At 35.4% G+C, this 26,476-nt stretch overlaps 1 protein-coding gene across 1 annotated transcript in view; it reads right to left on the bottom strand.

Moving 5' to 3' along the window:
• Positions 1-6,940: 6,940 nt before the first annotated feature.
• The window catches only part of LOC148305134 (vacuole membrane protein 1-like), a 40,457-nt gene continuing 20,921 nt past the window's right edge, over positions 6,941-26,476 (bottom strand). The window contains exons 2-9 of the mRNA XM_088267172.1: positions 16,629-16,738; positions 15,225-15,413; positions 13,422-13,521; positions 12,822-13,003; positions 12,242-12,305; positions 10,670-10,815; positions 9,057-9,281; positions 6,941-8,187 (exon numbers count right to left, since the gene is read on the bottom strand). Of these exons, the coding sequence (XP_088123298.1) occupies positions 7,920-8,187; positions 9,057-9,281; positions 10,670-10,815; positions 12,242-12,305; positions 12,822-13,003; positions 13,422-13,521; positions 15,225-15,413; positions 16,629-16,684 (1,230 nt within the window). The 5' untranslated portion in view covers positions 16,685-16,738 and the 3' untranslated portion in view covers positions 6,941-7,919. The remainder of the gene's footprint in view (positions 8,188-9,056; positions 9,282-10,669; positions 10,816-12,241; positions 12,306-12,821; positions 13,004-13,421; positions 13,522-15,224; positions 15,414-16,628; positions 16,739-26,476) is intronic.

Here is a 26,476-nt window from a genome sequence, read left to right as displayed (position 1 = left end):
ACTTTTTAAATCAAAATTTATATGGCTGTTCAACATATTAAAGAAAATATTTAGTACCTACCCTTGAGAAGTTTCGCCTTTTTCTCATTGTACAGAACAATTTTCTGAAAAGCGTATCTTTATTTTTGAGGAACATCGGATAACATATTTGAAATGTAATTATTATTTTATTTTATTCATAATTTATTAGAATTTGCGCATCAAAAAACAGCATTGTACTAAATAATGAAAGATTATACTAAATATTAGTAATGTAAGAATTGTACTAAAAATATATTTTTTTAAAAACTGTATATAACGGATACAGGAGTGGAAAACATTCGAAGAAATACAATTACGTAAGTGAAGGTGCTCAAGTTGAAGGTCATTTCTACTATATAGGAAAGGGGATTCGTGAGAAATCAATTTAAAAAAAAGATATATCATCATCATGTTTGACTTCATCCTACGAATTTCAATCCCACCGGATCGAGGAATTGCAGTGAGTCCTGCTCATAAATTATGCGATTTAGAATATGCGGACGATGCAGTTCTAATAGATACATCGATCGGAGCCCTGCAAGATATAATTGACTCCCTCCAAATAAACTCCGCTCGGTTAGGCCTAAGAGTGAATGCCAAAAAGACCAATGTCATGTGCAACTCAGCCTGTCTGGACCGAGATCAACATCTTACTTGTGAGGGACGAGCGCTCGTTCGAGTCGACACCTTCAGATACCTTGGAACACTCATGGTGGAGGATGGTAGTGTCCAGAAGGAACTGAATGTACGGCTCGGAACGGCAGGAGCTATATTCAATAAAATGCGCAATGTCTGGGACTCACTGCTTTACTCGACAAAAACCAAGTGTCGTCTCTTTAACGCCTGCATCCTAACAGTGTTGCTGTACGGATGTGAGTCGTGGCACCTCACCAAAGCTCAAAGCAAGAAACTAGCAAGTTTGGAAACTAGCATAAAGTGGTATGACTTCGTCAGGAATGACGACGTGAGGAGAAGAACTCAACAGCCCCTCATACTGGAAGTCCTGAAGAGAAGAAGGTGGACATGGTTGGGACATGTCCTTAGAATGCCACCTGAGGGCATCAACCCCTCATGTCTCTTCTTCCAACCCCGAGGATTCCGGCGCCCCGGAAGGCCGCTGACGACCATTCACCGACTATACTCAGCGGAACTTCGAGACGCCGAACTGACCTGGGAGAAAGCCAAGGAGATGGCGCGGACAGAGTGACTTGGAGACGACTCGTGTTGGCCATATGCTCCACCTAGGGAGCGAACATGGAAAAGAAGAAGAAGAAGAAGAAAAAGATGCTAAAATGCCTACATGCCCCCTGCATGAGCCTAAAAAATTAACTTTTTTCTTCTTCAGATATACCACTATATTCCATATTTACAAGGATATCGCTTCGCTTTATCAATATTGTCATTCAAGCGACAATAATTTTCTGGGGTTACATTTAAAACTTGATGTCAACACACTTGTGTGTTGACATTTGGCATCACCAGATTTTAGGTGATCTGATTGTTCCAAGTCTTTTTAGGCTGTCCTCGTTTTGTTCTACCGTTCACATTTGCCACATATATTTTCTCAAGTCATTCTCTTGTTATCCATTCGCTCCGCATTTAACTTTTTTAATGCTTAATTTTTTTTTAATGAATATGTCTTTCTTTGATGTTCTTGTATTAATGTTCCTTGTTAAGGCCCAGTATTAAATAAATCACAACTTAATTTTCTCTAAACCCAGGTAACATTTCACATAATCGTTTTTTTTCTTTTCTTAAAACACCGTTTTTGTATTGAATAGTAAGTTTTTCTTTTAAAAAGAATTTTTGTGTCGGGTGTGGTCCCGTGGTTAGTGTCGCGGACTCTTAAGTCACAGTTTCTCGGTTCCCACTCTACCACAATTTGATACCTATTCCTAATAATGAGCCGCTTAGGCTCACAGAAAAAGTATGAAATTGAAACATTTGTGTAAATAATAAAAAACACAAATATTTACCTTTTTTTTTAAAAAAGAGGTGATTTTTTTCGATATATATTCTAAAAAAAATAAATTAATAAATTCTTTAAAAAAATTGGGCGTGGAAAGACGTGTTACCTCTTTGACGGTCGGCCGGTGAATGAATTCTGTGCGAATATCCCGTTAAATAAGACTGGTCAGGGTTGACAAATTCAATGAAAGTACAAATGTGTGTGTATGTCATTTATTTTCTTTAAATTAATAAATTAAATAATCAAAGTAATAATTTTATAAATTACAAAAATCATAATCCAAAAACAAATCAACATTAGATATTTGACTCATTTGGCTGCACATTTTACAATTAGATTGTGTTCTTCTTATCAATTTATTTATCTCGGACTAAGCAATACCTATTGCGTATTGCAGGTACTCTAATATACATTCTATTTTCATGTCTTAAATAACTCAATAATTTTTTTCTTCGATTTGGCTTTTATAGGAAAGAATGCTATCAATGCATATATGTATAATTTTTATATTAACTTAATTGGTCAAATGTCCACCATTATGTAGAATGTAGAACCGTAGAGTATTTTAAAGATATCATTTTGAACCATATGAATACAGTATAGGTTGGTTGTACTGAGTAAACTATCTTTTTATTACACAATATGAAACTATGATTTATTTTTTGTCTGCTTATTATTAAAGCCAATAAAATTTTGGTATATGTGGATTGTTATCATGACAGAGGGAAGAAAAAGTTTTTTGTTGGCCCATATAATTATGTAATATTACATACATAAGACTTGTCAACAATTGTTAACTGAAATAGACTTACTGATGATGTATTTTAATATTGTTTCAATGCTCGTGAATTTTACAAACTTAATGTCATTTTTAATACATTGAAATATATAAAAAATTTGCGCATTCCGTATTTAAAGAATGCTGATTAATCTTTAATGTGGCAACAGACCCAAACTTATTGTCCACGATCATGGAGTACTGTATTAGAGTACACCAATTTAACAAATAAATATAGCCAAATTACAAAAAAAAACACAAAAAACATATGTGGATAGAAAAGGGTGAACGTATTTCTTCTTTTTACTAGCACATTTTACAACTTTTAATTTTCAATTGGCAACACCGAGCTTACAACCTTCTAATAGAATTAGCATTTCGCTCCCAGCACAGCTCAGCTCTCCTGTTAGATATAAGAGCTTTGCTGTCGGTCGATAGGGTTCTCTTTTTTCTACTATAGAATATCATAACTGCCATTTGAAATAAACTGATTTAAAAAACCAGCAAATTTTTAGCAGAGGTGGGGCTGAATTATACTTTTAGCATTAATAAAACAGATACAGAACAGCCTTTAATTCAATCCGTTATTTGATGCCAATACAGAGGTTTTTTTTAACGATAAATTCCCATTTTTCATTATTGTGCTTGTCACACCTATAGACTATACATAAATATATATTATATACTGTGAGAATCATGTGATTGAGAAAATATATATATAAAAAGAAATTATAAAAAAAAACAAATATATATTGTGCCTTCAAAACCGTGAAATGCAAAACCCAAACACCTAAATTTTATTCATCTAAATCCGTGATCTATTTTGAACCTCTCTCAAAAACTCTACATCATTAATTTCAATTGCAATATATATACATATATTATATATTCAGTACTTACAATCCCAAAATTTAGCTAGATATTAAAACAATACATAATCGTATAAACCAAAACACAATTTTTTAATTTATTACAATTCTTATAAAACTGGTTCGCTTTCGAAGCGAAGGAATACTGCAAAAAAATGTGTGATTTTAAAAATATTTTTGTATAAAAGCTATACACGAATTTTCCTTAGAATCATTTATATGTTATCATATATTTTATTTAAAATTATTGTTTTATTTCATATAAATCAAGCGTAGATAATATGCTAACATAGAATATCACCCGAGGCACTTGATTACGCTGTCTACATGGAATAAATACATAAATAACACAAGCCGGCAAATAAAGGCGAGTTCAAAATTATCCGCACTCTTATAGCTTGATCAACAATTACAAAATATCCTTTCCTGGTAATATATCGTTAAAGCCAGTAACGTAAACATTATTTTGTTTTAGTAAACCAACTCAAATTAAATCTTGAAAAACCTAACATTTTAAAGGGACAAGAATCCCTTCAAATGTATGATTTTTATCATACATACATATTGTAATAATGGGATTATTTTAATGATATCCAGAATGAAATAATTAGTACTAGAATCATAATATTTGAGTAAAAATATCAATGAAAAAAATATATAAGAAAAGACAAATACAAAACCAAGCATCGGATCGCACTGACAGCCAAAATTACGAATAACTCCATTATGTTCATTGCTAGAATATGTATATTTTGTTTGATAATAAAAACAAAATGGTCTTTTCTTTACTGGCGTTGACAATATTTTACCAGTAACGGGGTGGACACAATCTCCTTGGTTTTCAAATAGACTTTGTTAGATGCTGGAATATGCATCTGTGTAAATCAGGAATGACCCTGCAAAACTTAAACACCCTCTATTCTATCACACTTGACGCACCAACCTTACACATACACATACACAACGGTATTTGTGCGGTAAAGCGCGTACGCCTAAAAGCAGCTAATAGGTGTAGCGACCACCATAAATTTGGATACTCTTATATTTGTTGAAGGTCAGTGCTGTGTAAAGTTCAAAGATTTTTTTTTTAAAACCTTCTATGATGGCAATCATCTCTTCATTAAAAAAATAATGATAATACTTGGAAAAATAAAAAAAGCAAAATACAATAAAATACCAAAACTTCTCAGATAATTAAGAATACAGTGTGTAAACTAAATTCTCGTTGTTGGAGTATTAACGGTGTTTTTAATTAGTGGGGCAAAACTTGTTACGGTTCCTCGCTCTCTTAGTCCACTTGAAGAGTTTCATTAATTGATTCGGCAGTAACTTTGTGGTAAAATCTTTCCATTTTTTATTCAAGTTTTACATACTTGATACAATACCACTATTTCTTCAAATCTACCGTGACACAGGTATATTTCGTTTTATTGTTAAACATATTGACATTTGAAAAATTGTCAACATATTGACATTTGAAAAATTATGCGGGATGCATCAAAATGCGTCAATACATTAAAAAAAAAATTGCTTATTTATTTTTTTACAAAAATGTTAATAAAATTAGTATATAACCACTCACCGAGATTTTTACGTCTACCGGTTTCGAGACGTACCCGTCTCTTCGTCAGGACAATCACTAACACAGCATGCAAACAATACTACCCTTCACCACCATAGCACCATTTACACACTCAAAACTACACAAATTGTCTAACACATGCGATTTTTGGTCGACCCGAAGACCAACATGCACTATAGTTTTCAATACAGACATGCGTTACGAGCCGAGGTTAAACGTATATTAGACTAGGAATCGAATCTATTTATATACTTGTAGGATGAGAGGAGTGGGGGGGGTTCGAATTGGATATTGACGAATCGTGTTTAATCGATGTCGAATCAAACAATGGACTATATGTAAAATTTATTTGGTTGTTAATTAGAGGAATATTATTTTTAAGTGCTTTCCTAATATAAAAAATCTCCATATTATTTAGTTTTAACCAATAATAAAGGGTTAAAACTAAATAATATGGAGATTTTTTATATTAGGAAAGCACTTAAAAATAATATTCCTCTAATTAACAACCAAATAAATTTTACATATAGTCCATTGTTTGATTCGACATCGATTAAACACGATTCGTCAATATCCAATTCGAACCCCCCCCACTCCTCTCATCCTACAAGTATATAAATAGATTCGATTCCTAGTCTAATATACGTTTAACCTCGGCTCGTAACGCATGTCTGTATTGAAAACTATAGTGCATGTTGGTCTTCGGGTCGACCAAAAATCGCATGTGTTAGACAATTTGTGTAGTTTTGAGTGTGTAAATGGTGCTATGGTGGTGAAGGGTAGTATTGTTTGCATGCTGTGTTAGTGATTGTCCTGACGAAGAGACGGGTACGTCTCGAAACCGGTAGACGTAAAAATCTCGGTGAGTGGTTATATACTAATTTTATTAACATTTTTGTAAAAAAATAAATAAGTAAAAATGACTAACCACAAAGTAAATGCTTTAAATATTAATAATATTGAGAATAAAAAATTGCTATGTACACTACTTGAAGAGCTTAGAAAAAGCGTATTTAGATTACACTTGGGCTTTGTATAATATGTTTTTATACAACAGTGCATAAATTGTGGCATATTTTTCGTATACGCATTTATTGTACACGCTTTTTACAACACTGTTTCAAGAAAAACAAATGAATTAAATAATATGTTTGTTATTTAAAAAAATTAAGCACATATTCATGTAAACTATCTTAGATTTTTTTTGGAATGCAAACCTTAATTCTGTATGAACTTCAAACCTTGTATAATACGGGTTTTTGTGGAGCCATATAACCGTGTTATACGAGCGTATTTCTAAGAAATGTAACATATTCGAATGGTTGATCAAATAAAGGAGTGCGGTTAGTTTTGGAGTCGCCCGGGTACGCACACGACACAAGCGGATATATACAATAATGGAATAAGGCGCGTGACGAAAAGACAAAGGGACACAGCTCAGTACCCATCCCCCAGAATGGATTCCCTAATCTAATTTGAGTTTTTTTCTTTACACATTATACTTAAGTTAAGTGGAAAATGCACCGATGATGCTAGAGTCTTCACAAAAACACATTCACAATAACAAATCGTTCTATTATATTATTTCTCCTAAAGCCGACACTCCTGAACCGTTCAACCGGCTACTATTGCCAGGAATAATACTCCATCTCTCCCGTTCCCCATCTTCCCGGAGGAGTTTTGCATCCTTAGGACTGCTGCACGCATACGCAATCGCCAGGTTTCTTTATTCCAAAATGAACTATTTCAATATTGACATTCTATCGTTTGCCAGTTCAATTTTAACGCACTGCTCTAGCCTCAAATCTGCTGAACAGTTTTTGACAATTGCAACAAGTTAACAAAATATTTATATTTATATTAGCGCCCTTGAGGTAGTAATTTACAAAAATGGCGCAGTAGAAATTATCAAAATTTATTATTATTATTGTCGAGGATTTTTTTAGAACCAAAAAAAAAGTTTTCTCCATTCATTATTTTACTTTTGTTCACGCTATAAAATTGTTGAAAATGTCAAAAGTCGAGACTGATGATCAAACAGTTTCCCCCAATTCAAATACTTGCAACTTTCTATTGATAATAGTGATGGAATTTTCTAAGTAAAAGTGGTAGAAGTGCTTATCACTCATGCTAGTGTATACACTATTGCTAATAAAAATCAATATATTATTAGGTGTAATATTTTAGGTGTCGTATCGATACCCCAATTCAATACAAAATATTTCCCTAAATATCAATTTTGAAAAAGTATGTTTTGGAAAAAGAACCCGCCATTGGCCTCATAGTAAAAAAACACTTATTTGTTGGCTAATTGTCCACCTCCATAATGTATTGGTTAGCGCGGTAGGCTACCATGCCAAAAGTCTCGGGTTTGATTCCCAAGAGGATAAAAATAAATATTAATGATTTTTCAGTCTAATATTTATTTGATACGACCCTGGACTGGTACCTGAAGCGGAAGGCTGATCACTTTTCCTTTGTGTATTTAACAATCAAGATAACATTGCTTCTATATGATGCAGTGCCCTGTGCACTATTGGGTGCCGATAAAAGTTAGAAGGAGAAGTGTACACAATGGTTATCGGAGGGCGAGAGATATGCGTGCAGTAGTTGTCACAGGAGCCGGTCGCTGTAAATTACAATTAGTTCCTAGAGCCGATGCTAAGATAAATTGACTACACTGCGGGCGCGGGACTCCGGTTAATCCCTCCGCTTGCGGGACTTGGTGGAGGATCCGTGTATCCGGCGGTAGTAGCTCTGCGCGAGGGAGTTGAGGATGGAGACCAGGAAGAGCGCCACCATGGCCAGCACCACCTTCTCGAAGAGCGCGGAGAGGGCCGAGGGCGGCGCGTGCTGCCCGGCGCCCTTGTGCAGGCGCGAGCGCTGGTTCTGCAGGAAGCCCAGCAGCGGCTCCTCCAGCCGGGACCCCACTCCGCCCGGCATGTTGTGCAGCCACCCCAGCACCTCACTGGACAAGATAACATTACTTCGTTTATGATATAATCAACAAACAACAGTGAAATGGCAAAATCAGTCTAAAAGTTAAAAAAAAACTCATTATTCGCGGCTTTCACACAGCCTGCACCTTGCATAATGCCCCCCACTCATTTGGCACAAAGCGCGGTACCCAATATTGAATCTTAACACATTGACTGCGAATGTCAGCCACCAGAGGTCTCGTCACTTTGTACTTTATATTAACTTTATTTACATATATATTTACATAGGCGGTTAACACGTTGTTTGCGGGAAACGCTTAAAAGTTGTCTTTACAAACACTTAGAAGAGAGCGGGAGACAGTTAAAAAAACTAACTAACTAACCATCACGCCGCTTCTCCGCAGGGGTAGGCAGAGAGAAAAGAACGCCACACCACTCTGTCCTTGCAAACATTCTTCGCTCTCTTCCACGTTCATGCATCTCCTCATACACACCCGCCGATTGTTTTGACTCCTAACCCGACCACTTTCGCGTATTTGGCATACTTGATTGTGCCAAGTTTTTGTCGGTCTTCTTCTGCTCCTTTTTCCAATTACATTCGCCTCATAAATTTGTTTTACCGTTCTTTCCTCACTCATTTGTTCTACATATCCAAACCATCTCAACACACCTTTCTTAATTTTATCGATAATGCAAAGAGTCAATGATCACGTTTTTGTAAACAAATGCACTTGGTCACTTTCTCCTGTATGACTACGATATATAATTACGCAACTGGATATCCAGTTTAAAAATCTATTTAAGTACCTACATATTATTTTTCCTTAAAGAGAGACGTAAATAGAAATATCGTAAGTGGGAATGGAAGGATTTCCAGATGAGTGGAAGGTTGAGTCACCTGATTAGCTTCTCGTTGAAGGCCACGATGACAAACATCTTCTGTATGTGCATCTTGATGATGGCCTTGCCGATGAGCGTGGCCCCGAAGAAGGTCCAGAAGGGCACGAGGAAGTGGCCGCAGGTGAGGCCGGCCAGGTCAAACAGCGGGTTGGGGATGGAGGCGCACGCCAGGATGCCCAGGAACCCCACCTTCTCCACCAGCTGCTGCACCAGGACCTTGCCCCTGGACAAATGGACATTATCACCACTGAGCGACAGGTCTATTTGCACGCTCCACATATTACCCGCCAAAGAATAGCAGATCTATATTATTTCTTGTCTGCCTCCGTAGTGTAATGGTCAGCACGCTCGGCTACAGTTCTGGAGGTCCAGGGTTCGATTCCCAGGGGGGGTCAAATAAATACAAGCGATTTTTTCACTGTAATATTTATTCAATATTACCCCGGACGGTCAAATAAATACAAGCAATTTTTTCACTGTAATATTTATTCGATATTACCTGAAGCGGAGGGCTGATCACCTTTCCTTCATGTATAAACGATCAAGATAACACTGCGTTTATATGAAGCAGTGCCCTATGCACCATTGGGGTGCGGATAAGAGTTTTTTATTATTTATTATATTTTTTCTTGAATGTTTTTCGCAGATACTTTGTGGCACATTTTATGCGTGCGCAAGCTTCATACTGTTTTTTGGGTGATTCCATAAGTTGTTATTTGGAGTTGCTACGCAACGCACAATATCATTTGAGATTCAGTTTTTGGCAACGGAATGTAATTAATTATGAGTATTTTAATGTTTTAGAATGTAATAAACCCTGATGATGACAAGGTTCTTGTCGAAACCGGTAGGTCAAAGTGTACTAATAATAAAAAAGTGGTTTAAACAAAGTTAATTTTATAAAGATCTATATTATAATCACGTCAGGTTGCGGTCCCATGGTTAGTGTCACGGATTCGTGAGTTTCTGGGTTCGAACCCACTCTACCACAATTTGATACCTATTTCTAATAATGAACCGCTTAGGCTCACAGAAATAGTATGCAATTGAAATATTTTTGTTAGTAGTAAAAACACAAACATTTAAATTAAAATAAAAAAATTATATAATTTATATTTGAAGCACTAACTTTGTGATTTTCCATTTTATGATTAAAATGTATCTTTATTTTAAAAATCACTATAAATATTTTATTATAACTTAATTATAATGTCTACCGGTTTCGAAGCTAACCGCTTCTTTATCAAGACTGAGTATACTCAGTATATCTTTATAAAGAAGCGGTTAGCTTCGAAACCGGTAGACATTATAATTAAGTAATAATAAAATATTTATAGTGATTTTTAAAAGAAAGTTAAATTTTAATTATAAAAAAAATAACATTGATTTTTCTTGTTCTAACCTTTATCTGCACCCGATGGTGCATAGGGCACTGAATCGTATTGACGCAGTGTTATAATTCCATAATTATTACAAAAAAATACAAATTACTTTGAAAACATTGTCACACATACCAATTTTTATTATTGAACCCTTTCAAGTTTTGAGGTTTTTCATCCGTGATTCTTATGAATAAAATAATGGTCACCCCGGAGCACGGGGAGTTCTCACCTGTCCAGCAAGGTGGCGGGCGTCTTGTTCTTGTTGATGGGGATGGGGGGCGGCTTGTGCGCCAGGCGCGCCGTGCGTGCCATGAAGTAGGGCGGCAGCTCCCCCAGCGCCGTGCCCAGCCCCCACAGCATGGCCTCCACCCGCACCTGCACTCACACGCATAAAAGCTAATTATAAACAAACGTACATCTCCTTAAATTCATTGGGCATTACAAAATCTAGTTCATTTGTTAAACTTTGTTACAATCAAACCAACATAGACTATCATTAAACCAACAAATTGAGAGGTCATTATAAGTTTTGTAAACACCTAAACTAAAGTAGTCTACCTCCGTAGCGCAGTGGTCAGCGCGTTTAGCTACCGTGCTGGAGGTCCCGGGTTCGATTCCCAGGAGGGTCAAAACAAATATGGCCGATTTTCACTCTCATATTTATTTAATACCACCCTGGACTGGTACAAGAAGCGCAGGGCTGATCACCTTGCCTTCATGCAATTTACGATCAAGATAACACTGCGTCGCTACGATGCAGTGCCCTATGCACCATTGGGTGCGGATAAGGGTAAGAAGAAAGTAGTCTAGATTATCCGACCTAAACCGGCCGCCGCAAGGTCGGATAAGCTAAAAGGTCGGATAACACGGAAAATGATAAAAACGACATTGAAAATGTGTGAATTTTATTTGCACATTGAAAACTTTTCAAATATGAACATGTAACATAACTGAATGTAACGAACTAAAACATCAAAATGCACTTACGGCAAAGTAGTAAAACATGTTTTACAGTAGGTACCATAGAACGGGGGGCTACTTGAACTCTGATGTGTTACTTGAGCCTAGTACAAAAAAAATATTTAGATCTGTATTTGGTCTACAATAATGAACGTATCGACATGATTCATTGTTTCCCTGACAGGTGACACTTGTACGTTCATTATTGTAGAGCAAATACAGATCTAATTTTTTTTTGTACTGGGCTCAAGTAACATATCAAAGTTCAAGTAGCCCCATTCTACGGTGCGTACTCCACACACAACGCAGTGAACTACGAAACTAAACTTAAGCTTATAATGCGTGCAGTAGGGTAAAGGAAAGGGTCTTTGCCCCGGTAGGTCAGATAGCTGAGAGTCTACTGTACTACATTATATTGGTAAACTTTTTCATCTTTGGTGACATATCAACAAAATCTTAATAAGCTGCGAGTGGTATAAAACTGTGTGAAAACTTTTGAACAAATATTCGAGGTATTGTTTTATCAAGACGAATATATACAAATATTAATAAACATATCGTAGTTGTACAGGAGAAAGTGACTAACTAACAAAACGTAAAATGTTCAGGAGGGCCATTTAAGTCACTTTTACTGGGCAAAGAAAATAAACACCAATGCAGTAAGTTATTTTTAACAAGTCAATATATTATAGTTCTAAGTTTAAATTCCTTTGGGATTTTTTTCAGGGCAATATTAAGCTAGTAAGATATTAAATAGTCAATGATCGCGTTTTTGTAAAAAATGCACTTGGTCACTTTCTCCTGTACGACTACGATATAAGTAATAGAAAAAAAAAATTACCTTTGACATAATATTCCAGATTGACGTCTCCCATCGGGGATCTATACTCTCCGGACATATGATTCTGAAAATAATACAGATAATGTCAGATACTGGATAATTCACCCCTATATTGATATATCATCCGTAGGGTGAATAACCTAGTGACAGAATAAATAGCGAAAAAATCAAAACTAATTAAATGTTTTTATTTGAATCTGTGTTGGGAACAGGAGGGATAATCTAGTGTGGGCCAATCAGGAACTTCTCAGCACTTGCTCATTGCTGGGAGGAAACCACGTTACACTCCTCAGGAGAAGGCGGACTGTTGACTGTCATCAGCAGACCTTCCGTTCCACTAGAAGAGGGCTCGGCATTTTGTGTCCTACTTTGGTTTATGTTACCAATGTCTTTCATTATTTTTATCATGTATGATACCACCTCTCGTGAGAGTTCCTTATGAACTATCACGGATCCGATGTTGGATAGGTCCTCACCCAGGCTCCTGCAACGCGACTCCAGCTGTTGTCATTTAGGCTCGTTATGAGAAGTTTTGCTGTACTAAGGTACTACGGTGCTGTACGAGATAAAAATGGCTCACTCGTCTGGGTAGGGCGGGCTGGGGAAGTTGAGGCCTCCGCACTCGTACGCGGCGAGCGTGACCTGCGCGATGTGCGGGCCGAGGTACAGCAGGAAGGTGTGCAGGCCCGTGCCGAGCCCCACCGAGGACAGCACGCCCAGCGCCACCCACCAGCCCCACCACAGCGCCGACGACAGCCCCACCTGAGGACAAATTAGCTTATCACAACACAGTCTTACTGGTCAATGAGTTAGCCCATTACAATGCTGTCTTGCTGGCCAACAAGTCGGCCCGTTACAACAATGTCTTACAGGCTGACCAATCCCCCCAATACAACATTGCAGTAACTGGCCGACAATAAGCCGGTCATTACAACACTGCCTTGCTGGCCACTAAGTCAGCCCATTACAACACTGTCTTGCTGGCCAATAAGTCAGTATTACAGCACTGTCTTGCTGGTCAATAATTCAGTATTACAACACTGTCTTGCTGGCCAATAAGTCAGTATGACACCACTGTCTTGTTGACCAATTTTGTAATTAAACCAAGGAAGCGCTTTATACGGCCCACTACCATAAAATACATCTTTGATTAAATTTTGTCAATTAAAATTATATTTACCTCTAAAATGGGTTGGTGCGGTCCATTGATTTGAAACAGCACTACAATTATTGTAGATAGAATTATGCTAAATATAACTAGTCCCTTGTACGCTGGAAGCCTAGAAAAAATAATAAAAATATTAGTAAACTAAAAATACAATCAATTTACCATTCATCCTTACTTGGGTAGAATGATGAATGTTAACATGCGTTTAAAGTAATCACTTAACCAGCCTATGACGGGTTGTAAGAAACAGTGCATAAAATGTTGGATTGGTCAAAAAATATTCTTCAATACTGAATGAATAAAAATGTCCAATGTATCACCATTGCACGCGGAAGATTTTTAGCACCGTAAGGGCATTTGTGCACTACACGGAATTTTAACATCCGGCACTTCAGTTAGTGTGATAAAACGGATGATTGCCTTGGATTGGCTTGTGCTTTTGTCCATCTTTCTTCGGATCGGTGCGTGATCATGTTGCGTGTAAATTCGATGAAGCTAAACTGTCGTAGTCGCTTTTATTTTTCAAAACCGGACTGCCGGACTATAAAATTCCGTGTAGTGCACAAGCGCTCTAAAGGAAAGATTAATATCAAACAAACAAACTGACGTAGTGTAAAATTCATATACCGCATAGTGTTCGGTAGCGCCATCTCTAAAGGTGGGACTGACCGGAGCATTTCGTCGTAACGTAACATTTGCGGCGAGCATCTGAGCATCGGATGGAGTACTCTGAACGAGCTCAGCTCGCTATACTGAGTATGCGAACGCTCGCATCGTAACGTGTTACGTTATAACTAAATGACTCCAGTCAGTCCCCACCATTAGTGAAATCGGAAAAGACTTATGCATACACCTATGCATCAGGCGCGGTCCATCCATCCATGCTGTAGATGCTCCGCATCCCTTGCATTTGCATACGAATAACACATTTAAGATATTTTGTATTTGTAATTATTGAGTTTTGGAGCTTAATGTATTTATGGAAATAATTTTATACGGTACCCAATTGTATCTTGTTTGTGGGCGTCTAGATGTGCATATTTGATATCTAGTAGGTAGTAAGTACGAGTATAAACATTTGATGTCTAGCATCCCTTCTACTTTACTTTATTTCAATTTAATTTTAGTTTCAATTTATTTCAATTTTCAATTTCAATTTATTTATTTATTACTTACACATTACAAACTTAAATTTAAATCGTATACATTAACAAAAATAGAAAATAAGCAAGAATACTATTGCTAAAGGTGTAGAAGAATCCCGCTTCGGAAAACTCCTTCAGACACATGGAACAGATCAATATCCAATGAGATATTGTTCAACGTAGCGGTAGCTCTTCCTACAGTCATAACCATCGGCAGGTCGGTCCTGTGTATAGGAATGTGGAACAATCTATGCCGACGCTGTCTTAGGTAACTATCGGAAACATACAGACCAATGTTCCGGATAATTTCAGGATTATCGATCATACCGCGCAACAATCGATAAAAATGCGTAATCAAATACACATTCCTTCTAGTCTCTAAAGTAGCCAAGCATACCCTGGAGAAACTCGGTCGGGTAGAGCCAAGGATAATAGCTGTACTCTCTCATGTAGAGATACCTCAGAAACTTCTTTTGGACTTTCTGTACCATAAGAGAGTACTTAAGCTTGTGTGGCCCCAAATCATCGAGCCACTCTCGAGTCTACTTCGCACCAAAGAGTTATAAAGAGTTCTCAGCACGCAAGTATTTTCGAAAACCCTGGCAGTACGCAGAACAATGCGTAATCAAATACACATTCCTTCTAGTCATTATGAAGTGATTAGAGTTACCCCTCGGCGGCTTGCAGCAGCAGCATCCACACCTCCTTGCTGAAGTACTCGAGCGTGGTGAGCGGGTGTCTCCAGAGCACCAGGTGCGAGCAGTCCACCTCCGCGCCCCCCGCCTCGCCTCCGCCCCCTGCCCCCGCCCCCGCGCCTACCCCCGAGCCGTTCCTGCCCCGCCCCGGGCCCGACCATTCCCTGCAACACAACACATGTTGAAAGAAATCAACTAATCGCCGACATAGTTCTGTGCAATATTTGACTTTTTAATTTTTAATTTATTTAATACGGTTATAAAAGTTTTTTTTTTAATATTTTTAATTCATTTTCTTAACATTTCTACATACAATCTTAAAATTAAAAAGCAGTTCTCTCCAATAAAGAGACTAAGCTCTTGTGCTTGGAGAGGGATTTACACTTGTTATTAATACAGTTTTTATTAATAATTTTGTTTGAGTGTCAGAAATGAAGACTCTAAGAAGCATATCAGGCAAGAGTCTTCGAGATAGAATAAGAAACGCCAGGATCAGGGAAATATGCGAGATCGAAGATGTCGTTAGGTGGGGAAGGCCTACAAGGCCTACAACAAGATGAAGAAGAAAAAGAAGAAATTTATTTTATTTATTTTTTAGCATTTTAATGTCTTCAAATTTTTCTGTCTGTAGGAAGGTTATATTACTATATGTTAAGCCTGATTTTAGAAGCTAAGTGATAATCTGTTAAACTTTACCTATACCATATACAGGCAAAAAAAATTTAACTGAAAAACCATATATGATATTCACTACTGATCCTTATCCGCTACCAATGGTGCATAGGGAACTGCATCCAATTCACGTAATGTTAATTTGATAATTTATTTCATGAATGCAAGGAGATATATCATGCGCTTCACGAGGTACTAGACCAAGAGAATATTAAATAAATATTAGAATGGAAAAATGCTTAAATTTCTTTTGAACTCTCTGGGAATCGAACCCGGGACATCTAGCATGGTAGCCACCACACGATGGAGGCGGGCAATACATTATAATGATATTCACTAGTAGCTAAACAACTCTATATGATATTCATCAGTTAGGGTATAATTTGGTATAATATCCAATAGTTATTGAAGAATCATGTATGATATATCAATTACTGTTTACGAAAAGATAATAAATTCACTCTTATGTAACCTTGATATGCAAATATTCTTTGTAAATTGATACTAACACCATTCCTGGGAAACATCTTGATATAATAGCAATGGTATCTCATAAAAGAATTAAATATTTTTAATTTTACTGGTTCGATGGTTGGATTATGTCGAGAAAATTGATAAGAAATTAAGGTTAGGTACTGACCTAAATACTAAGGTTAAGTACTTAAAATTAAGGTTAGGTACTTTTTGTTAGTTTTTTAGATACTGACCCATGTGGTGGTTTTTCGGTGTGGACATCACCGTTACTCCTCTGGGTGACGGGCATACTGGCGACCTCCGCCCCTCCGGCGACCAGCTTGTGGTAGCCCAGGCGGGACAACTGGACAGAACACAAGACCCCATTAGTATTGGTCAATAATAATACATCAAAATTGAAAATAATTAGATTATATATATATATATATATATATATTTAAAAAAATATATATATTTAAAAAGATTTGGCGTTTAATTTGTAGAACTTCATTTTATTTTATGTATTGATTTTTAAACCAAACACAGATTTTTTTAATTCTACTAAGTTGTATTTTATTAACAAAAACACGTAAAAAATTAATATTGTGACTATTGTTTCGCCTAGTTATGGCATTTCCAAACAAATTCGAGCACTGCATCATATAAGGTAGTTTTTTTTTATAATTGTTTATTACATGAAAACAAGGTTATCAGTCCCGTCCAGTTTGAGAGGAATGTGGACTGGTTGCTGTTTGCGTAATGCCAGCCAATTATGATATTCATGTACTTTTTTTTTTGCCCAGATGGAGTAAGCCACATTAAGGATTCAGCTAACGATATGCACAAAGCCGGCTGTCCTTAGCTGTGCACGGCCATGCTACCCACATGCACATAGCTGAGCCCTCTATAAAATATCAACATAGGCTTTCGACAATGGTGTCGTATGTTAATTAGCCCAAGCAACTGGCCAAAATAAACACGGAGGAGGTGAATGACATCCTAGGCATTTTCGTGTTTGCTTTTTTTTAAGATGGGAGTTGCATTTATTATTTACCTTGGTCATTATGTACAAGGTTTATTGATCAATTAGTGGATATAGGTTACTTCTAGGTAAAAACACTTTATGATTAATTCTGTGTTGGGAAAAGGAGGGATAATCTAGTGTGGGTCAATCGGGAACTTCTCAGCGTTTGCAAATTACTGGGAGGAAACAATGTAAAACGAGGAGATTTAAGAGAAATTGGAGAAATGGAAATTTCCCTTAGTCTTTTTAACAAATCATGCAGATTAAATCTTAAAATACAAAGCAGTGTAGCTTAAATTATAGCGTATTACTGCAGGACACAAACAAAGTCTGTAAAATGTTTTAACCGGAAAGTAATCTTTATAAAAAATACACAGTATTTTTTTTTTCACCATCTTAGTTTAAATCATGAAATAAAGTTTTTTTTTGTTTGTTTAAATATATTCTAGCACTCTTTAAAATTTATCCTTTACTTTAGGTATTCCAACATAAAAAGTAACTTTTAAGTGGTATTATATAAAGTGAAAGATGAATGATAATGAATGTTTTATATTACCGTACTATACCACAAGTAAACGATGCTTTAAAATACAAAATATGTGTAATTTGTAAGACGAAAATCTATTTCACTCTTGTGTATATTATATTAATGTATTTATGAACAACATAACTTATGAAGTAACAACATCAAACTAAACATAATAAATTTTGAAGAAGGTATAGCAAATTTCTTTTTAGCAAAGTAACAAATATTTTTATTGAAAACACAACATTTCTTTCTAAATGACAACAATTATAAATAATTTTTACCCAGGAATGTAATATTAACCCTTTGAACGCGTTAAGCAAAAAATTAAAGTTGATGTAATGAAAAATGCAAATTTTCCATACAAAAGTAAGTATTCTATAAAATTCCTTTTATTTGTTTAAGCCATGTCCATGGCCTGTAAAAGCCATGGACTATAGTCGATTTACGCATCCAAAGGTTAATAAGCAGCTGTGCATTATTCAAGAAATTTCTGAATTCCAAATGTATAACGGAAAACTTTTCACATGCACATGATTGTTCAATTGTTTACTTTTACTTGAAAAAATAAAAATTCAAAGATATTAACCCTTTGAACCCTGAAGCGCTCATTGAACAAGTACCCTAACCCTAAGCACTTGAGTAATTTTTGACCAAAAAATTATATCTGACTAAAAATGAAATTTCGATCCAAAATTAATCGGAGTTTATGTTCAAACAAGTTCTCCTCCCTCTCACATTTGCGATGACGTCGCAATAAGTCAAAAGTATCGTCTCTGTTTTTTCTTTGCAGGCCAGTATTTCAGGCCATAGGGTAATGAGGATAGATATTGAGACCGGTATTCTGGCCATTAGGGTATATGCGTCACTAAATAAAGCCAGTTTACCGGCCTCTAGGGTTCAAAGAGTTAAGAATGTAGTTCAATAGAATGTTGTGTGTATGCAATTTGCTTAATAACTTGGTGACTGCTGTATTGGTGTATTGACGACTATCAACCCATCAAAAAATAAAAAATATGTTTACGTAATATCAAGCAGGATGTCTGATATCTATCTTTGGAATTAATTACGCATTACATTTATTAAAAAAAAGTAATCACAATTTTCAGGCTCATATTACAGTATAAATATATTTTTTTTTATACAAACAAAACACTGATGTTCTCATCAACAATTGAAAACACACATTGCTTGTATTTTCACCTGTTGATAAGTATATCTGTACTTCTCCCAACAAGTTGCGTTAACAAACTAGTTGTGTCAGGTTGTGGTCCTGTGGTTAGTGTCGCGGACTCTTGAGTCAGAGTTTCTCGGTTCGAACCCGCTTTACAATTTGATACCTATTTCTAATAATGGGCCGTATAGGCTCAGAAAAATAGTATGACAGTGAATTATAAATATTAAAAAAAACATTAACAAAGTCAAAGGTGGTCTTATACAAGTGTTATATTTTTATTTTTCAATCATCATGCTATCCCATAAAGTTATTGTCAAACTTATAAATTGTACATAAATTCTATCAATTTATGTGGTAAGTCTTCAGAATATTGTTTAATACATGGAAAAATAATTCTATTAGGTTTCATTTTCGTAAGAAAAAATACAGCCTACTGAGATTGGCCATAATAATACCATTCATCACTTAAAGGGTTAATAGATGAACAATTTAATGCAGTATTTACGGTGAGGCAATTTGGATGCAGAGACTTAATAAAGCTAGGACAAAACAGAATAAAGTTTGTACTGTAACGTAACATTCACAGATCAATTGAAAGTAATGAGAGAGTTGAATGAACTCCTACTGAGCAGTGTCCACCACTCAATCATGACATACAAACAAAATTGTTTGTAGGAGATATCTTATCTATCTGTTAACTGATTCCAAACACATTGATGGAAAGGTTTGAAGTGGGGAAATTCACACGAGTGAAAAGGGGCAAATCAGTTTTATGGACACGGATAAATTTTAACATCAAATGGGTCAAAAATGCTAGTACAGTAAAACCTTGACAAAAATCCAGTAAAATGTAAAAAAAATAAAAAATGTCCTGTTATATACGTCCTATTATACATGTTTGAATTAAAGTATCACCGCAAGTAAACAATTTTTAGCGGTCATGATAATCAAAAATTATGTCTCAAACCTTTTTCAAAGCAGAATTATCGAAAGCAAGCGCGTCAATATCAAACAGCAATGTCACTTCATGACGAGTGTCCGAAGACAATAAATAGAATTTTAGATTGTTTATTGTATTATTTATTTACAAGGTATCAGGTTCGCGCCACCCAGGACGACCACTGCTGACAATTCGTCGGCAGTTCTCGTTAGAACTTCGGGACGCGGACCTGACTTGGGAGGATGCAAGGGAGCTGGCAGCCGACAGAAAAGCCTGGAGACAGCTTGTGGCTTGCTCCACATAGGGAGCGGATATGATTTAATAATGCTATAAAATATTATTTATTTACTTATATCGAAACACGGTGTTCATATTTTCAAAACAAAGTTTTTTTATTAATTTTAAACCTATTTTTATATAACAGACTTCCGGTTTTAACGGACACGGTTTCAAATTAGTCTGTCATATCAAGGATTTACTGTACCTAACTACTGTGAGATGGGAGATAAAAAATGGAGTTTTTCTAGTGTTATCTGTTAGAGTAAAGTACAACATTAGAAATCTGATAATGTTTTGTGTCAACAAAACTGTTTGCATAGTCAACCAGAGAAGAAGGCTCTATCATTACTTATATAAACATTCCTATTTTATTACTGATGTTTACTGTGCAATGTAAAATAAAATTTATGTAAATTACACAATGGATAATAAAGTAAAATGTATTACATGACTATGATAAAATAAGTTTTTTTTTAAATTCATAACAACTACAGATCAAAGCAGTTTTTATTTTATTTATTATTATGCAATAACTTGTACAACCTGTTTCCATTATCCATAAAGTCACTAAAAAAAAACAATAAAAGCATAAAAGAGCCATTAAGGCCAAGCTCGCAATAATAAAACTCTAGTTAGCTTCCAGCAATGCAAAGAGCCGGTCGTCTGGTCACATCCATTTTTTTTTTAATACATGAATTTTTTAGAATATGTATAGAAAAAACTAACTCCTTACCATTCAATAACTCTTTTTTTTCAAAATCATTTATTTGTTTGAAAGAAAAACTTATTTTTTCAATACAAATTAGATAAAACAATGTTTGCGCTTACGTAATTACAATACATATTTTTATAAATCTACTTTTTATTCAGTTTTGGCCTGGCCAGAGTACAGTAATAACCCCTTGTATTTTTTCAAAATGTCGTTCGATAAAGTGCATTTACGTCATTGTTTAATTTATACAATGGAATCATAAAAAAAGAAGATACTATTCACAATTTATGAAAAAAAAATTTTTTACCTGGGATCATAAAAAACGGTCATTACTTTTGCATCAACCCAATATATATATATATATATATATATATATATATATATATATATATATATATATATATATATATATATCTAAAGCCAGCTAATAATCAACACGTGTCAAAGACGAAAGTATGAGAAAATTTAAAGGTCATGTGTAAGAATTTTGTAGAAATAAAACAAGAATTTTTCGAAGGACATTATCGCTTGCAGACAGCTGCTTGTTTATTTTTTTCTTTCAGATTAATTATCATAAAAATAAACCGATTTTGTTGAACGTTCTCCTAGCAAACTAAACACACGCCCGTCTCGATAAACTCTGCCAACCTCATAAACCGTAAATGATCCACTCATTTGAAGATCCATCTTATTTATTTAGCTGTCAAACTAAGAGATTTTTTTGACACAGCGCCAACACTGGGATGTCTTTGCGAATCAATTACAATAAATTAAAATCACGGCTATAAATCACGTTTCATAATTAATGCAGGCTTATTTAAATGAAAAAATGTTTACTAGAATAATTGATGATGTTATAAGTATAAACGATTGTCTGCCTCCGTAGTGTAATTGTCAGCACGCTCGGCTACCGTTCTGGAGGTCCCGGGTTCGATTCCCAAGGGGGGTAAAATAAATATAAGTGATTTTTTCACTGTCATATTTATTCAATATTTTCTGGACTGGTACCTGAAGCGGAGGGCTGATCACCTTTCCTTCATGTGTAAACGATCAAGATAACACTGCGTTTATATGACGCAGTGCCCTATGCACCATTGGGGTGCGGATAAGGGTTTTATTATTAAGTATAAACACGATGTTGAATATTAATCAACATTATTGTAGTTACAGAACTAACGATTTGTAAATTTGATTTCTCCTTTCGGCACGTTTACACTTGCAGTTGGTTTTGACATCACAACATAGACGAAGAAGAATATGTAGGTCTGGATATTTACAGGGTTTACAACCTGTTACAGGCTGATTTAAGTGATAACTTTATTCACGTGTAATATTCACTATTCAACCCATGATTGACGACCACACTGCACAAATTTTAGGAACTCCTATATATATCATATAATTCATGACGCTTCTTGCGTGAGTTCGCAGCAATATCTTTGGTTGATTTGAGTAAGCTTTTATTAAGTAGAGACCCTTTTATTTTTTTATGTACGCAAGATCGTTACCAATTTATTTTACATACTGGGAGACGCCTGAAAACATGACTTTCAATTTCTTGAGACGCTTGTACCTAAAAACTAACTAACCATCATGCCGATTCAACGCAGGGGTAGGGAAAGCAAATAGAACGCCACAACAATCAGTATTTGCAAACAATCTTCGCCTCCTTGACATTCAAGCATCTTCTCATACATACCCGCCAATCATTCCAACTAATGACCTGACCACTATCAAGTAAAACTATATTTTTTTTTTAAAAGGAATAACCCGCAAAGAGTGTATTTTAGATGCTTGTCTGCAGGTAGGTTAGTAAGGATAGGGAACGTAAATGTGAAAAATACATCACAAACACCCAGACCAATTGAAAATACATCTTTTTTTAATTCATTTATCAATTGGCGGGAATCAAACCCGTGACACCAGTTTCGCAGTCGAGCGTTTATTAAACTATGCCACGGCGTCTGTCGCCGGCGCGAAGTAAAATGCTATATGTGGAATAACTCAGATTTGTGAACAAGGATTTGGAGACACCTAAAATGTTGTAAACTTGCAGTTGGTACTACCTAGGTCCACAATGATCACGACCCGAGTGAATGGCATAAAGCAGAATGAAATAAAATAAAGTTGGCACTACAAGACTAAAGATATTATTTTTTAAGCAAGAGCGTCTGTTGGAATATATCACAAATGACACTCACATCCTCCCAATTTGGAGCGGTGGAGGTCAGACAACACCGACGGCACAGTCACACTTTGAAAGATAATATCAACCTTGAACTACTGACAAGTTTTTATTTTAAACGTGAGCGCCAACGCGGGAATCCCACGGATGTAAAATTTTAGTTTTTAGTGATTTTTCACATTATGAAGGCGGAAAAGTAATAGTAATTATGAATAAACCACAATAGTAGTAAAATATATTTTCCAGAAAAAAAACATTAGTAAATGTATTTCATCAAAATGGCAAAACATTTTGATATTTTTTTTTACAATATTATTTATTAGAAATTGTTAATAGTTTGTTTACTTGTCGCCAAGTTAAGGAAAACACTTTTTTATATCATCGCAAATATTAACATGAAACACCATTGAGGTAGTATCCTTGTTAGGAAGATGGCGGAATATAAATTATCCAAAATTATTATTATGAATATGAGTTCATGATGACAAAATTCAAATATCGCCAACATAACTTTAGTACTTTCAGTAAGCGAATTATGCAAATGAAAACTACAGTTGAATCTATTAATTTTCTGTATTTTTACAGATATAATTCATTCAAACCCTTATCCGCACCCCAATGGTGCATGGGACACTGTATCATATAAACGCAGTGTTATCTTGATCGTTAACACATGAAGGAAAGGTGATCAGCCCTCCCCTTCAGGTACCAGTCCAGGGTAATATTGAAAAAATATTAGAGTGAAAAATCAATTATATTTATTTGTCCCCACCCTGGGAGTCGTTTACAGAACCTCCAGTCGGGTAGCCAAGCGTGCTGACCATTACACTACGGAGGCGGACACCACAATAGTAGTAGATTAACACACTAAGGACGGGAAAGGTATTTCTACCCATTTGGTCGATTGATGCTTGAGGACGGGAAGGGTATTTTTACCTTCTGCGCTGGCCTTATTTCTAAGGCAGAATAGAAGGAATTATCCAATGTTTTTATATGAATATTATACACCAATCTCTTTGTTAAGGGCTTAACTATATATGCATAATTATCAAATCCCGTCACCAGCGGTCCGCAGGCGTAAAAAAATACCCGTCTGAAATGTATTAAGAATGTGAACTCATAATGACACAATCCATATATCGCCAACTTACCTTTAGTACTTCAGTAAGCAAATTGAGTGAATGAAAACTAAGAATCTACAACATTTTGAGTGTTTCCGAATACTTTGTTCACAAATCTGGATTATCTCCAATTATAGGAGTATTTTTCGTATTATTTTTTGACATCTCATCAAAGATGAGATGTCTGTGACTATAATATCTATTCATTTTCTGTATTTTAACAGATATAAAGAGAATCTAAAAAGATTGCAATAAAATTGAAGTACATATTATTAGATTAAAACCAATATTTTTAGCTTTTCCACTTTATTTTTATTTGACCAGGTTTTCGTCGTTACCGACATCATCAGACTGGTCTGATGATGTGTCAGTCTGATGTCTGATAATGTCGGTAACGGCAACCAGTCTGATGATGTCGGTAACGACGAAACCCGGTCGCTGGTCAAATAAAAATAAAGTGTAAAAGCTAAAAATATTGGTTTTAATCTAATAATATATTAAAAATGCAATTCCATCACGAAGTGCCAGTGGATAATATAAATCTATTAAATTGAAGTATGTTACTTTAAATTCGATATTCCTAACATGCGATGGTTCTTCTTCTTCTTCTTTTGCTTGGTGTAGGCCTTGTGGCATGTTTTTAAGAGGGATTAGCCTCCTGCGATGTTCATTACCAGGTATAATTGGCGATAATTCCCTACTGTCATAAATTTTACTTTCTAAGTACAAAGAGCGTCTTTTACTACAGTATTTGTATAAGCAATCTGAAATATTATAATTTCAGTATCTATAGCTAACACGGGTGATTGTGAGGAGTAAACAAAGATAGTATCACGTAATATGGTACAAGGCCAGTGTAGGATGATTTATGTAGATGACATGTCGCTCACTCCATTCAACAACGTCATATATCAAAAATCGTTAATTTTTAGTTGTACATGTTTTCGGAATGCCCAGAAAATGTACTATATCCCAGCAAAAGCGGCATATTTTAAACTTAATATTAACCAGCTACAGGGCAGAATGTGTCATTTTTGCATTTTGAAGAAAACTTTTTGTTTAATCTTTTTTTTAATATACTAAATATTTTTCAAATGAAAAAAAAACATTCAGGTTTTACCTAAAAAGATCTGTGGCACAGTAAAAATTTCAATAAGTATCTTGATATTTATTTTTAATACATTGTTTTATATTTTTAAACTTTGAAAGTGTTCTCCTGAAAAATCAAGTTTTTTGATTTATGACGTTCTTGAAAGGAGTGAGCGATGTATGAAATCACTATCTTCACCTTCCTAATACAAGATAAATGTTGAACTTAAGAAAATATATCAGCAATTAAATTTGGAGATTTATATATTTATGTATTATTTTGTTGTTAAGATAGCAAGAAAAGATTTTTATTAGTCGTTGAAAGTCAAATACACAACTGAAAGTCACTTATTTGATTTGGCAGTTAATTTATGGTTTTACTTACAACATTTTGAGTGTGTCTAAATACTATTTATTGATTCGGCATTAACGTCCGCCTCCGTAGTGTAATGGTCAGCACTCTCAGCTACCGTTTTGGAGGTTCCGGGTTCGATTCCCAGGAGGGGATAACATAAATAAAAGTGATTTTATCACTATATTATTTATTCAATATTATCCTGGACTGGTACCTGGAGCGGCGGGCTGATCAACTTTCCTTCATGTGTTAACGATCAAGATAACACTGCGTTTAGATGATGCAGTGCCCTATGCATCATTGGGGTGCGGGTAAGGGTTTGATGATAATATTAACAAAACACTTTTTTTTTCTACATTTGATAAATTTTTTGTCTGTTAAATAGAGATCTGTTATATCGAGGTTTTACTGTGCTTATTTTAAATTTAGTCCGCCTCAGTAGTGTAATGGTCAGCATGCTCGGCTACCGTTCTGGAGGTCCCGGGTTCGATTCCCAGGGGGGTCAAATAAATATAAGTGATTTTTTCATTGTAATATTTATTCAATATTACCCTGGACTGATACCTAAAGTGGAGGGCTGATCACCTTTCCTTCATGTGTAAACGATCGAGATAACACTGCGTTTATATGAAGCAGTGCCCTATGCACCATTGGGGTGCGGATAAGGGTTTTATTATTATTATTATATTTTAAA

The sequence above is a fragment of the Brachycentrus maculatus genome, unplaced genomic scaffold (assembly GCF_059751285.1).
Source record: "Brachycentrus maculatus isolate JH-2025_06_01 unplaced genomic scaffold, ASM5975128v1 h1tg000285l, whole genome shotgun sequence".
Lineage (NCBI taxonomy): Eukaryota > Metazoa > Arthropoda > Insecta > Trichoptera > Brachycentridae > Brachycentrus > Brachycentrus maculatus.
The sequence above is the reverse complement of the archived record's forward strand: the minus strand, read 5'-3'. Positions and strand labels throughout refer to the sequence as shown.